This window comes from Cardiocondyla obscurior, linkage group LG13, assembly GCF_019399895.1.
Source record: "Cardiocondyla obscurior isolate alpha-2009 linkage group LG13, Cobs3.1, whole genome shotgun sequence".
NCBI lineage: Eukaryota > Metazoa > Arthropoda > Insecta > Hymenoptera > Formicidae > Cardiocondyla > Cardiocondyla obscurior.
The window spans coordinates 1,461,209-1,474,883 of NC_091876.1; the positions used below are offsets into that span (position 1 = coordinate 1,461,209).

The following is a 13,675-nucleotide window of genomic DNA, read 5'->3' on the forward strand; positions in this document are numbered from 1 at the left end:
CCCGCTACTGCTGCTGCTGTTGTTGCTGTTACTAATATATTTTAGTAGAACGACACGTGATACAACTTCCACGTCTTTAGAACAAAGAGAAACGAAAAGAAATTGGCGACACGCCCGATCACTCGCAAAACACACACACACGCATACGTGTGCCGTATTATTCGTCGGCCGCATATAGGACTAGAGTAATTGCGATTTCTTTCCCGCGTGACATTTGTTCGTCGGTTATACATTTTTTCTCTTTTTCAGTACCTAAATGATCCAAGTGCACGCGTGATTTTGTTGCGCGAGTAAAAACATGAGTCCGATTGAATGGTGTGCGTTTTTGCCTCGATCGCTCGAGAACAGCTGACCGACGATCAGTGGTCTGTTGTCAAAGTTTGTTACGCGATACTTGTAATGTTTTTTTTTCCCCCCTCGCCTCCTTTTTCTAAGACGCAGCAGGTCTTGCAGCGTCCACGCTTCTCCCACATTATATGGTCAAATAATCGCCGACGAATCTAATTGCGCTCTTTTTTCAGGTTACAACGTATGTTACGAGCGCACAGCGTCCAAGGATTCAGTCAAAGCGGACTTGTAGACAGCTTGGCTCGAAAACGCGGAATAACTTTTAACAATGCCTCCACTTGATCGCACGGCCAGTCGCGGGGACTCGCACTCGCTCGCGAACGGAAGTTAAAGCGAAGCACCGAAGATGTTGCTGGAATACCGGGGAGGAAGCGCTTTCGAGCTTTTATTCACCCGTCGTAATGACGGACGCTAACGCACACTTCCGCAAAACGTTAGTATGATCCGAATAATTCGAAAGTGTCGTTGTACCATGCGTTTACTCGACATGCGGCCGACGAACACCGCCTCGATTCGCGATCGCCTTTTCTCTCTTTCTCTCATTCTCATACCCCATATTATTCTCTTTTTTTTTTTAAATTAATTATCTCTGTGTGTATCTCTCTCTTTCTCTCTATCTCTCTCTCTCACGCTCTTTCTTTCTTTCTTTCTTTCTCTCAGTAACCATCATTCTTCGCGCTAATATTTACAATGTACACATATAACATCGTGGATCCTTCTTGCCCTAATTTTTTTATCAACGGCGCCGAATTTGCGCGCGCTCGATCGCTTCCCAAAATCGACCGTCGCTTGCCACAGAACGTTTCTCTTTCTCTTTACGCGGCTCTCAGTTAAAGTACAATCATAATTAGTTCACGCTAGAATGCAACGTCCCGGCGTCAAAACAAATTATGAGCTTAATGCGGAATCCGTGCACTTTAGAAAGCAAAGCTGACACTTTCGTTAATTTATTTTTCCGTAATTAATTGACAAAACGCAAATGATCGCTGATAATATAATTCGCTCGTAAAGTGAGCGTGAGAAAAAGAAACAATTTTGGCAAGTTCGATTGAATGGCCGCGAGCTATCCTAAAAGCATGAGTGAAAACAAATTTCGTTCCGCGAGCATCGCCGCAACGATGAGGAAGAATCGATCGCGTACTCGCCGCCGTTTTATATTATTTATCAAGATAAATATATACATATATATGCATATAATAATAATAATCATCATCTCCATCTTATACACATATATACGCACACGCACATGTACACGTATACGCATACACACACATACGCACGCTCGTACGCACATTTACGCACAGAAATACTCGTACATACATGCATATACATATATATGTACGTATGTCTGTACGTATATGCGCGTACATTTCTCTTTATTATACAATATATATCTTATTCATTTATATATACATATATATTTTTCTCAATATTAAACTTATTATATCCTCTTTTTCGTTTTGCTTAAATGTATCTTCGCGCTCGTGCTATTTATACTATTTACAAACGCTTCCATTCGGCATCCCGAAAAATACAAAATCAGAAAAAGGGGAAGAGAAAAGAAAAAAAAAAAAGAAAGAAAGAAAGAAGAATGGGAAGAAAAAAAGGCGATAATCGCCAGAGTATCGTGTCATACACCCTATTGTCACTTGTATGCACGTCGGCGTGCTGTCCTAACTGTTGCACTCAACAGCCCGTAACTTTCTTCCTTTGGCGGTTTTTTAGGCACTTGACAAGATTCGCGTGTCTGAATGCGAGCTATACGTCAGTGTGTATCAATTGTGTTCGTACTTGAAGTTATTGGTAACGGTAAATCTTGATTAATAATTAAGAATATTGTGTTGCGACAATTATAGAGTAAAAAGAAAGCGCGCGCACTTAATCCTTAGGCGGAGATCAATTTGGCCAGCATCGAAACACGATAAAATAGATATGTAATAAAAAATAAAATAAAATATTAATAATCATAACGTAGGGGCGTGGATGACGTAGCATCCGATTAATATATAAAGAAATTCTTACAAACGAATGGATAACACGTCTGTCGGAAAGGAAGTACTATTTTGCCTAATCACATTGCTCTTTCCTTGACAGGTGCTAGTCGTTGGATTTGCTCTGCTTGCGGTTGACCCCCCCCGGTTCACCGACCCTCCTTACACTTAAGGCCGCTACGCTCAACGTGCATACAACTCTTATGTAAAAGACGTGTGTGACACTGGTACGCGTGGTCAGACACATGGATTTGTACGTACGCTCTTTCTTAAAATGCTCCACAGCTCGTTAAAAATAATATTGCTCGTCGTTATCTTTCTTTTTATTTTTTTTTTATTCATAGATAAATCGCACGGTGAAAGAAGAGAAGGAAGGAGAGCATTGTCGTCGAGAAAGGGCGATTTGGTGAAAAGGGACGGACACGGGGGGAGGAGGAGATGCGTGTGCGAGAGATGTGCCGATCGTATGTGTGCTGTAGTACAAAGTACAAAATGGAACACGCGAGGAAGGATCTTCGAAAGAGCAAGGATGATCGACGTGACTCGTGGAGTGGTAAAGGGTTTCTTCTTTCTCAACGATTCGCGTTTACGCTTAAGAGCTTAGACTTAATAAGTAACGCATATTAATATGTACATGTGTGTGCGTGTGTGTGCGTGCTGGGTGTATGTGTCACGTGTCATACAAGAGAGAACACCATTATATATAATTACAATTTAAATCAACTTTATATCGCGATAATTCTACATTATCCCTTTTTTTTTACACGCATATGCACGCGCCTGCTCTGCTCACTTACATTCACCCTTACGTTTAAGTAATCAGTCGAGTTGATAAGTTATTATTATTACTCTCTTTCGTAACGTTAGACTTTCTTAAATCGTTTAGCTTTTAAGTATAGCTGCTCTTGAATGGATTTGTGGACGTTGAGGGCAAGATCGCACATGGATTCACGCGAGAAAATGCGTCTCGGGGTCGAAATAGCTTTCTCAATCGACTATTTATTCCGAGCGTCTCGTTTTTTTTTTCACGCGCGTGTGCACGTCGGCCACTCTTTAATTTATTAAATATATGTATATGCATGTATGTACATATGATACATTTACGGGAGATCAGTGGCACGCAGTGACCACCGTGCGACGATCTGAAGGGGAGAACATTATCCCGATCTCTAAAATGCAGGTACATTTGTCGACGTCGTACACAACAACATCGAAACACAAGATATTCACACGAAGGCGCCGGCGTCTCGCATTAATCTCCTTAGAACGCATTACCTATTTCATACACACATACATACACACAAATAAATGTAAGCGATGTGCGACATGGCCTGTTGCATGCTACTCGTAATTATTTTCTTTTTTAAATTGTATAATATCCATTTTTGAATTGAACAAAGAAAGTAATAGTTTTAAGATCTGCTTTCTCGTTTTGCTCGTCCACACAATTTTGGCAAGATAATTTAAATATCTTTGTGTTTATTTAATCTATGAGAAGCTTAATTTTTTCAATTTTCGGTCATTCTGATTAAATAATTAGTGTGGAGTTCGCAGTTATAACTGAGTTATATCGGTCCATATCGTTTTAGGGTTAATGCGTCGCGCTGAAGTTTAATGCACTTCGAAAACCTAATGGACTACTTTACAGGCCTTATTTTTACATTTCAATTTACAATTGGACTTCGTGATTAAGTCAATCATAGCATGCACTTCGTTTCTCCGCCGCGATAATAACAAGTATCGAAAAGATTCTAAATAAATAATGCTACTTGCTGCAAAAAAAAAAAAATATAAAATAATCTGCTATCAATCAGTGAGTGTTTGTGTTAGAAAATATACGCTGCACAAAAATTAAAATAAGAAATATACATATATCTGTGTCTACACTTTATACGCATACATATACATATATGTACGAGAGTGTAAATTCTCGAAATATAAAAAATCAAAGATTATTTATGAGATCATATGATATCTCGTATAATCGCTGTATAAAAATAATTTTTATTCTGATAGCAACGTTCTGAAAGAATGCACTCACTGGGTTGAACGTATATTCTAATACTTAGCTCAAACATGTCTTGCACTTTTAACGCAAATATTTCAACATTCTGTCTTCCTCTTTCACTATTCTTTCGCTTCTCGCAGCTCGTTAACAATCGCAACTCAATTGCACCAACCTGATTCAGCCTATTCCATAATTTGCTTAATAAATTTTCATAAATTACAATTCTATCCTTAATGCGATGGATGTTTTTTAACTTTCAGATCCTGTTACCGCATATTTCTTTATGATCCGTAATAGATTAAGTTTATGACATACGATCCAATATTTTAATTCATTTTAAGAGCATTTTATATATGTATATGTACAGGATCAAATTAATTTTGTAAGATAAGTTTTAATTTTTTTAATTAATATTCGCAATACGCAAGATGTGATATTGAAACAAAAAGAATATACGTTGAACCGCACGACCGATGGGGGTGTTGAAAGTACTCGAGATTTTGAGACGCCGACATCATCGATTTACATTACGTTTATGACGACAGAACCCGCGTCATAACGACGGACGATCCGTGCAAATTCGGAACGTTTTCGCCTTAATGTATGCTCATATCTGTATATGTACGTACACGTGTGTGTATGTGTAGGTGTATGTGTGTGCCCGCAAGCACGAGTGCCTATTAATTTGTGTATCCAAAAAATAAAAACGCTAGGATGCCAACTGCCCTGTAGTACAACTTTTGTGCCGTCACATTTGCACGGTTCCTTCGTATAATGTAGGCCACGGCAGTCTACGCACATGCATACGCACACGCGTGCACACACGCACTCCGCACATACACACATGTGGATAATATATCGCCGGTGACTATCATTGATTGTATTTTTTTTTCATTTTTTTTTTTTCCTTTTTCAGAGACGCGGATTCCGACATCGCATGCCGTTCGACGAAGAAAATCCCTCGGACAATATGAGACTTGTGAACAAGAACGGCGAGGGAGCAAAAGCTGCCGGAAGACTTCGATCGCAACGTTCTCGTGAATTTTTCTAGCCTCGAAGAGGAACCTTTCTCGTACTCGACGTAATCGATATCATGTTCTTTCTGTCTCCTATCCGTCTTTTTTATGTGCATTTTAAATACGTTTTAATTATCATTCGTAGATTCGCACGTGGATCTCTTGAGTACGCAGATGCAACTGCAAAAAAAACATTGTCTCGATCGCTTTATAAGATTCTATGGCATACATCGGATTGCTGTTACACGCCGAAAAGCAGACGATTTCCGGTAATTATTTTTTTTTTTTAATTATCCCGAAACACGTGTAAATTGCGTTTGCATCTGATTTCGAAACTCCACGACAGGGGAGATGGTACACGCGTCTTTGTGATCTTGTACGCGGTAGCTCGATGCAAAATTTGCCGTCTGAATATTTGTCAGGATACTAGATCGTCGCGAGTAGTAGCACCTGTCGACACGCGGACACGAAAAGTTTTCTTTCCCTTGTGCCAACTCTTTCTTCGCCCTTTCTCCATCTCCTTCCATGTTCTCAAAGTCATTCGTTAAGACCTCAGAGCGCTCTGTTTTGCCTGCACCTGCGGATGCCGCGTGTCATGACGCGTTTGTTTCTCAGGGAGAAGATAGACGTTGGGAGACACGTTGATTAGCGATAGTAATAACAGTAGTAGTAATAGTATGAGTAAGAGTAGCAATATAGTATTACTAGCAATAGTAGTAGAAGTAACGATAACGATAGTGATAAATAGACGCGGGAGGGATAGAAATAATGGTAATGATAGAATTAGTAATGGTGGCGATGGTGATGGTAGTAGTAATAGCAATAATTGTAGTAGTATTAATAGAGGTGGTAGTAGTAGTAGTAATAGCAGTAGTAATATTAGTAGTAGTAGTAATAGCGGTGGTAAAAAGAGCGGAGGAAGAACGAAAGTGTCACAGATTGTATCGGCATTGGCATACGTGTCAATTTGTATGTATCGGTGTGTAATTGACGCGACAATAAATTAACGCGAAATAATAAGATGAGAAAATCCTGGAGAGTCGCCGGGCGGATATCGAGCGCTCCAGAGGGTAGGCGAGATCCATATTCACCACCGCCTTTCGGCCGCGTGCTTTCGCAGAAGGGCTGCATCGGGTATCGCCGAGGATTTACTTGCCCTGCGGCGTTAGCGGATAGAAATCGATGAGATGACTCAACGATGTTAAGGTCGAGGGCTATGATCCTACGCACATTAACGACTCGTGCGTACTACTACTGCTACCAACATTATTGACACCGATGTTGCCGATGACGTTGCTATTGCTACAGCTGCTACCACAACTGCTCCCCGACGACATCAGGTGATGCTGCTGCTGCTGCTGCTGTTGCTGCTGCTGCTGCTGGTGGTGATGATTTTGATGATGGTGGTGGTGGTGATGGTGGTGATGGTGGTGGTGCTGTTCCTGGGTCGTCGTTGTATTTCTCAAGATATCATCTGCCGAAAGAGGTGTCAATTTCCACCCAGGCATAAAATCCAGGTCGAGATCGGGTCCAATGTCCACATCTAGTAATTCGTTGTTGTTGAGCGGGTCGAGAGGTGATTGACTCGACAAAGACAGTACGCTACCCCAGTTGATCGATCGACTATCGTCACTGTCACCGATACCAGAATCGACATCGGTTTCGGCCGACGACGTCGGCGGCACAGGGAAAGGCGTTAACCTACCCTGTTCGGGCGGTTGCAGTTGAGCGATCGGTACCGGTACAACCGGCTCCATGGGGGGTGGACTTCTGTCTCTTTCCATCTCACGTTCTAAGTGTCTCAATGTGTTGCAGATCAGTACCGATCGATGAAGGCTCGGATCAGGAAATTGGCGATACCTAGCGAGTTTGCACATAGAAATGTTGAGCACGGCGAGTCGCCGTTGCCGATAGCAGGCCCGGCCGCGCCGGCACCAGCTGGACTTAGAACCTTCGCAACATCGCTCGTTTGCTCGGTAACTCGAGCCGAGCTCCAGGTAACTCTTGCCATTTTCCTCGCGTCGTATCGTTGGTGGCTCGTAATGATGAAGAGCTCCCCATTGCGGCTGCGTTCTTGACAATTGGCTATAACCATTGCTGCCGATAGAACTGACGGCAGCGCGTTGATGATGATAATAATGTTGCGTATGATGATGCAGTTGAGTCACCGTTGACGAAGCCGACGTCGAAGGCGACGCCGAAGATTGCTGCTGCTGCTGCTGTTGCGTTTGCTGCTGCTGCTGCTGCTGCTGCGCTTGTTGCGGCGACTGGGAAGATGAATGGTGTTGTGATGGATGCTGTTGCGATTGCTGAGACTGTTGCGACTGCGAGGAACTCGTTTGTATCGAGGACTGGCACGGATTCGTCGCCTGTAGGCACGCCGAACTCACCTCCATCTCATAATAGGATGTCGACGTTTGGTTCAGAGGCGGTCCGTAACTGTCGTCCATCGCCCACCAGCTACCGTCTACGCGTCCGAGCTTTGACGGACTTTCGCCTAAATCCATGTGAAATTCCATGCAGCCGACACCACCCTCCAATTTGCGTTTTCCTGCCGTCGCCTGCAGACCCATCATTGCACAACTCTGAAATCACAATTCGCAAGTATTACTTTAACATATTTATTTCCGTAAAAAAAAATATATATATACATTTATACATAGCTATTATATTTCTTACGATTTCGCCATCTTATTAGTCGCTGCGACTAAATATATTAAGGGTCAGCATTACTTTTAAGTTATTCGTTTTAGTGATGCAACAAAGTCCGAGCAGGCACGCTTACTTTTGTACGACGCTGGGAGGCGAGAGAGTAGGCAAGAGAGGACGTGACTCAGACGCTCGGCACTCGGCCCGACCGATGGAGTTAAGTGACGTCACGCGACTCCGTAGTCCTGCTTCGAAGAAGAAATCATCAGCGAAACGCGAACAGATCGTTCGTTGACGAGCACGGATACTCTTGCGACAGAAGAGCTCTCACAAGCAACCGAGCTACCAAGAGCGGCTGGACCTGAATTGTTCGACGATTTCTTTACTTCACGAGGCCGTAAAAATTATTTCGCTGAAGAAAATTATTTCTGTATAAAATCAAAGAACAAGTTAATATCTACGCGTTGTAAATATCGTGTTTTAATCGATCGAAAACGAAATCGAAGCTTGTACCTCGCTGGAAATCGTCGAACGTTCGAAACTTAGTTATTTAAATATCGCATGCGTTTATCTCGCTAACTGGGAACGAGGTCAAGACATTCCGAATGCCGAGATTATAATTTCTCTTGCTCTCGTGGCCGATCGAAGGGTGGGACGAACTTGGGTGCGTATCTTGGCGCCGCGGACCCTACGAAAGCTGTACCCACGCAGCCGTGGATGATTTACGCGCGTACGAGGTCGCGCGAGTGAAAGTAAGTAAATAATCGCGTTCCTCCCTCCAAGCCCTTGCTTACCTCGAGAAAGATAAAAAGAGAGAGACGCGTTTCTCTGCTAGCGCGAGCAAGAACGCGTTCTCGCGAGCGTGAGAAAGAGAGGCTGGGAGTTGGGAGTGTTCAAAGGGTGAGAGGACGGCGATGGTGAGCGTGTGTATGCGTGCATGTGAGAAGAGAGCGAAGAGACGGGAACGATATCGTCGTAGTGTGCGTAGTTGGTTGTGCACGAAGATACCGTGAGATGTCACCAGCGACACGTCTGTCGGCTGGCCGAGTCCACGTGGCCTCCACATGACGTTTGATTTTGCGGAGGAAGGGAGGGCAGGGTGAGAGACACATATATCTGTATGCGTAGAAAGAAAGAGAGAAGCTCTGGCTGAGACAGCTTTAACTTTAGCCCGATGGAAAAAGGCGACGGTGCGGCCGAAAAGAATTATAACGATAGCGCTTGCTTGGCTCTTACAGCCACGCCGAATTCAAAATCAAGCAAGAAGATGCGAATCCTCTTCTCTTCCCTCCCCTCTTTATAATCATGCGATTAATCTCGTTTACCGAAGTCGATTATCGTCTCTTTGACTTTCCGTCGCTCGACTCGATTATAGAACGAATTGCCACTTACCGAAGTTTGTTAATTCGCACAACTTTCATAAATTCACGTTAGAAATAGTTGCGAATACTATTCCTCTGCCCTATCCCCGGTACGTTTTCAACTTGTGGCTTATCAAATTTAAAGCTCTCCTTCTCTTTTTCTTTCTGCGCGAGTCTATGTGTGTGTGTGTGTAGAAAAAGACGCGTTTTTCTTTTTATTCATAACTTTTGTAAGTCGACAAGCGAGAAACGAAATTATTCTATCTCGAAAGTCTTCGGCTCGATAGTGCGGCTTTTTGTCCCGAAAAAGTTAAATGCCGACGTAGTTACGTCTTTTCATAAGCGAAAACTGATAAGAACAGCTGCGAGGCGTTCGTCGCCTCGCCACGTTGAGCGACCGGCAAATATTAAATTTCATTAGTATTTTTACACGTAGGTGGTATCCCGCGCTCGTGCGTACTACGAAACGAAACCCGCGCGGGCTCGAAGCGTTTCGTAAGTGAATTTCGAGCGCTAACGAAACGATCAAGTAGCGTGGAGGGCAAACGTCAATGCGTTTTCATCGAACCGAACGTCCGCGTGTCATTAACAACGGCCGCCTCGAGCTGGGCTGACGGAGACTTGGTAACGCGACGGCAGCGAACGACGTGACAGAGTTTGCGGTGAACGACCAAACGAATCGGCGCCGCTCTTCCATCTTTTACATTTAATATCAACTTTTATCCGTCTAGTACGACTGTCAATTGTACACGAAAAATGTAGCGTTACGAAATAACAGCGCGAAGAGAGGCTTGATCGCGCGAGTCGCCAATAAACATATTCTAAACGGGACCGATTATTAATCGCGCAATAATATACACGTCGCCGCGTCGGCGCGCGCTGGCTTCGTTAAATTCCGCTTTCCTCCTCGGTACCAGAGCGACGTGGAATCGCGGGCAGCGTGCGTTTTATACCCGAGCAGAGCGATTTAGTTTAGTGGCTTCGGCGAAGAAGCGTCGCAGGCTCGAAAGTATCAACTCCGAAAGGCGTTTTCGTCTTGTCGCGCGGTAGCTGCGTCCCTGTGTAGTCTCTAGCGGCAACGGCTCGCTCTTGCGACCGTGTACATCCGCCGCAGCCTGCACGCCTGCAGCCGGCCGTAGCGGCCTACTTGGATTGGAATATGACTCGCTCGCGGAGATTCTCCTTCCAACGCGACCATGGTCAAGCGACCGGCCAGCTTCGCAGCTCCGAGGAACGTTCCGTAGAATCATCGCGGAGGAAAAACCGACGCGACGGATCTAATCTCGCATCTTCTAGCATCGAGAGAATTACGTTACTTCTTTTCCGAGCGACCTTTATTTTTTCCTCCTCCTTTTTTTTATTTTTTTTATTTTTTTCCCAAATTAAAAACGATATTCGCCGCGGCAGCATTTGCTCGTTTCTAAAATCACGCCTGAAAAAAAAGGGGAGAGAAACCTGCGGGAGGAAAAATATACCCCGCGCGTTCGGGACATGTACTTGAAAATTTCCGCGAAATTCGGCGAATCAAGCCGCCACCCTCCCCCCCCGACTACGGGATGCGGCCGTAATCTCCGGCGTCTCCTCCTCTTACGTGCGATATTTGCGAAGCGTGACCGGGCACTTGTTGAATCGACAACGGGAACGGGAACAAGAGGAACCCGGGGGGTGACGGAGAAAGGAGGCGCGCGTGCGAGAAAGGGAGAGACTAGAGTAAAGTTTAGAGATGGTAGCGGAAGAAAGGGTCAGGGCGAGAGAAACGGGTAGGGACGAGATGGTCGGAGAAACAAGTGCAAGGACAAGGACCAGGAGGTTGCGAAACACGGGTGGAAGAACGACGGAGAGAGCTGGCCGGTTAGGATTGATTAAGGAATACGACGCGCGTATGTTAGGACGCAATTAGAGGCAGCGATAAGAAGAAATAAATTAAAGCGGTTTAATACTTAAATAATAACTACTCCGCGAACGAAAGGCGAACGAGATCCCACGGCTCGACCCCCTTTTTTTTATTTTTTTACCCCATTGTAAAACGGAGTCAACTATCCAAGGTCACAGTCACGAGAACCCCCGCGTATCAATGGCACGAGAAAAAAATTCGGGCAATTTTATTCGCGGTGCAAATTCGAGAACGAGCGCGTAGTAATCCGAGATGCGTCGCAGTGCTCGACTACATAAATAATTTCGGCGGTATAAAAGAGAGAATCGTCAATGTGAACCGATGAATAATGTGTCACAAGCTGTGAGAAGCCTCGCAACGAATCGGATGTCGAAAAATACTCATAAGTAGGTTCGTGTGATGCGCGATGAAATGCTTGCGGATAATTCAAAGACTGATATATGAAGCGAGCATTGAAAGCTACCCCGGGACCCGACTTATTTTAAGTACAAACGGACATATATTCAATGTTTCGGTGAATGATAGTAAGTAAAAAAAAACAGAAGGTAAATCCTAAGTACACCATTTATTACGGGATTTAGATACATGATAAAAGAGAGAGAAAAAAAAAAAAAAGAGACGTACCGATACAAGTTTCGAGAGCTTTAAAATTTCGTAAAGCGACGGCGCTTCCAATACATACGCGGGCGAGAAACGCTTTCGCTAATGAGCAAGAAATTATGGCGGCAACGACAGATGAAGCCGTCGGTAGATTAGTCGACAATCGTGCGGCAAAGGATCGAGGATTGGCAGGTATGCGCAATGCAACACACACGCGCGCTAACACATGTGGTGCATGTATGTATAGGCGCGCTGCTCTCGCGATGCGTATCCGTCCGTCGGTTGAGAAAGGAGTGTTTTTGTGAGCGTGACGCGAGCGGCAAGTGGCGCAAGGTAGTAACGGCGCGCGGCTAGTAAAATCCCAAGTGGAGAAGGTTCGCGATGGATCCGGCTCTGCCAGCCGATGAGGTAATGTTTGCTTCGACTCGACTCCGACTCAGCTTCATTCGGTACGCTCCGAGTCGAAGCTGGTATATCCAATACTCGCGGCGGCGGATGCTGATGCTGGAAATCGCCGGCGCCAACGAGTCGAAATTCAATAAGTTTAGTCAAAGTAATCGACCCGCAAACTTAGAAATAAAATGCGAAGTCTGCGAAAGGACGAGTAATTACTTCGCGTATCATTTGGAACGTCGTCTTTATAGGTGCGTGCGCGTGTGTGCTTGTGTGTGTCAGCCTAGATCCGAATGAGTCACATTGTTTAAGATTATCTAGCGAAATGTATATTAAATATATTATATTATTGAGAGAGAGAGAGAGCGTGAGAGAGAAAGAAAGAGAGAGAGAGATAAGTATGCATTTCATTGCATCGGTTGAATGTTTTAAAACTTTAAAAAGATGGAATTTATGTCGGTGTCATATTTATATATGAAAATTCAGCGACGCGCCTTTTGCCAGTCCTGCTCGCTGCTGGCGAACGAGCTTCGAAGGCTGAGTCGGCTGAGAGACCAGTCGTCGGTAGATAAAAGTAGTCGTGTATGTGGCGTCTATGTGTGTGCGCGTGTATGAACGTTTACAGGCTTCTCGCCGTTGATATCGGCGCGATGACGCGCGCACTCGCGATGAAACGAGCACGCCGATAGCGTATACGTGCATACATAGCTCTCTCTAGATGTTTGCGGGTGAATGTATACGCGCACTCACACGCGAGTAATACTCGCGCGGGTGTGTGCGTGTGCGCGCGTGCGAGTTGAATTTTCTGCGCCGCGCAACACACGACGTCGGAACGACGGACGTTGGCGCGCCACGGTGGTCATGACAGCATGACGTCAACCGGCCGTGTGTTATTTTCGAAAGGGGACTCTACTGTGGCGGCGCCGCACGGAGAAATTGCGAAACAGTGCAAACAGCCGGAGCATGTCGCTATCGGGCGGAGGAACAACCAGGCGAACTTGAAGCGATGTGCGAGCGAGCGAGCGAGCGAGCGAGCGGAATATCTTAAAGATTCGCTTCGTTGCCTTTCGTGTAAGATGAAAATATTTCTTTTAAACGCGCAAATCGCCACGGCCAAAGACCCGGCCAAAGATTTTTAGTAAAATAGTTAACGAGCCTTTTTATTTTTCCTAACTATGCATTAATTTTCTCACCTCCGAAAGATTATAATCGTGACAAGGCGTTTCTCTTTGGAAATAATATCACCCAGTTCTTCCTTCACGCTCTCCTATCTTTTTTATTTCCCGCGATACTTTAAATCATCGTTTTATCTTAGCGACTTTATTTTTACATTTTACTTTTACGATTGAATTTTACGAATTGTTTCAGTTCTTCGGTTAGTTTTAAAAAAACATATAGTATATAAATCTTGTCTT

At 44.4% G+C, this 13,675-nt stretch overlaps 1 protein-coding gene across 2 annotated transcripts in view; it reads right to left on the minus strand.

Annotated features, from left to right (window-relative positions):
- Nucleotides 1–5,225: 5,225 nt before the first annotated feature.
- The window catches only part of Tara (SERTA domain-containing protein 2 taranis), a 39,449-nt gene continuing 30,999 nt past the window's right edge, over nucleotides 5,226–13,675 (minus strand). For both annotated transcript variants that reach the window (XM_070665218.1, XM_070665219.1), the window contains exon 3: nucleotides 5,226–7,948. In XM_070665218.1, coding sequence (XP_070521319.1) covers nucleotides 6,578–7,948 — 1,371 coding nt within the window. In that variant the 3' untranslated portion in view covers nucleotides 5,226–6,577. The remainder of the gene's footprint in view (nucleotides 7,949–13,675) is intronic.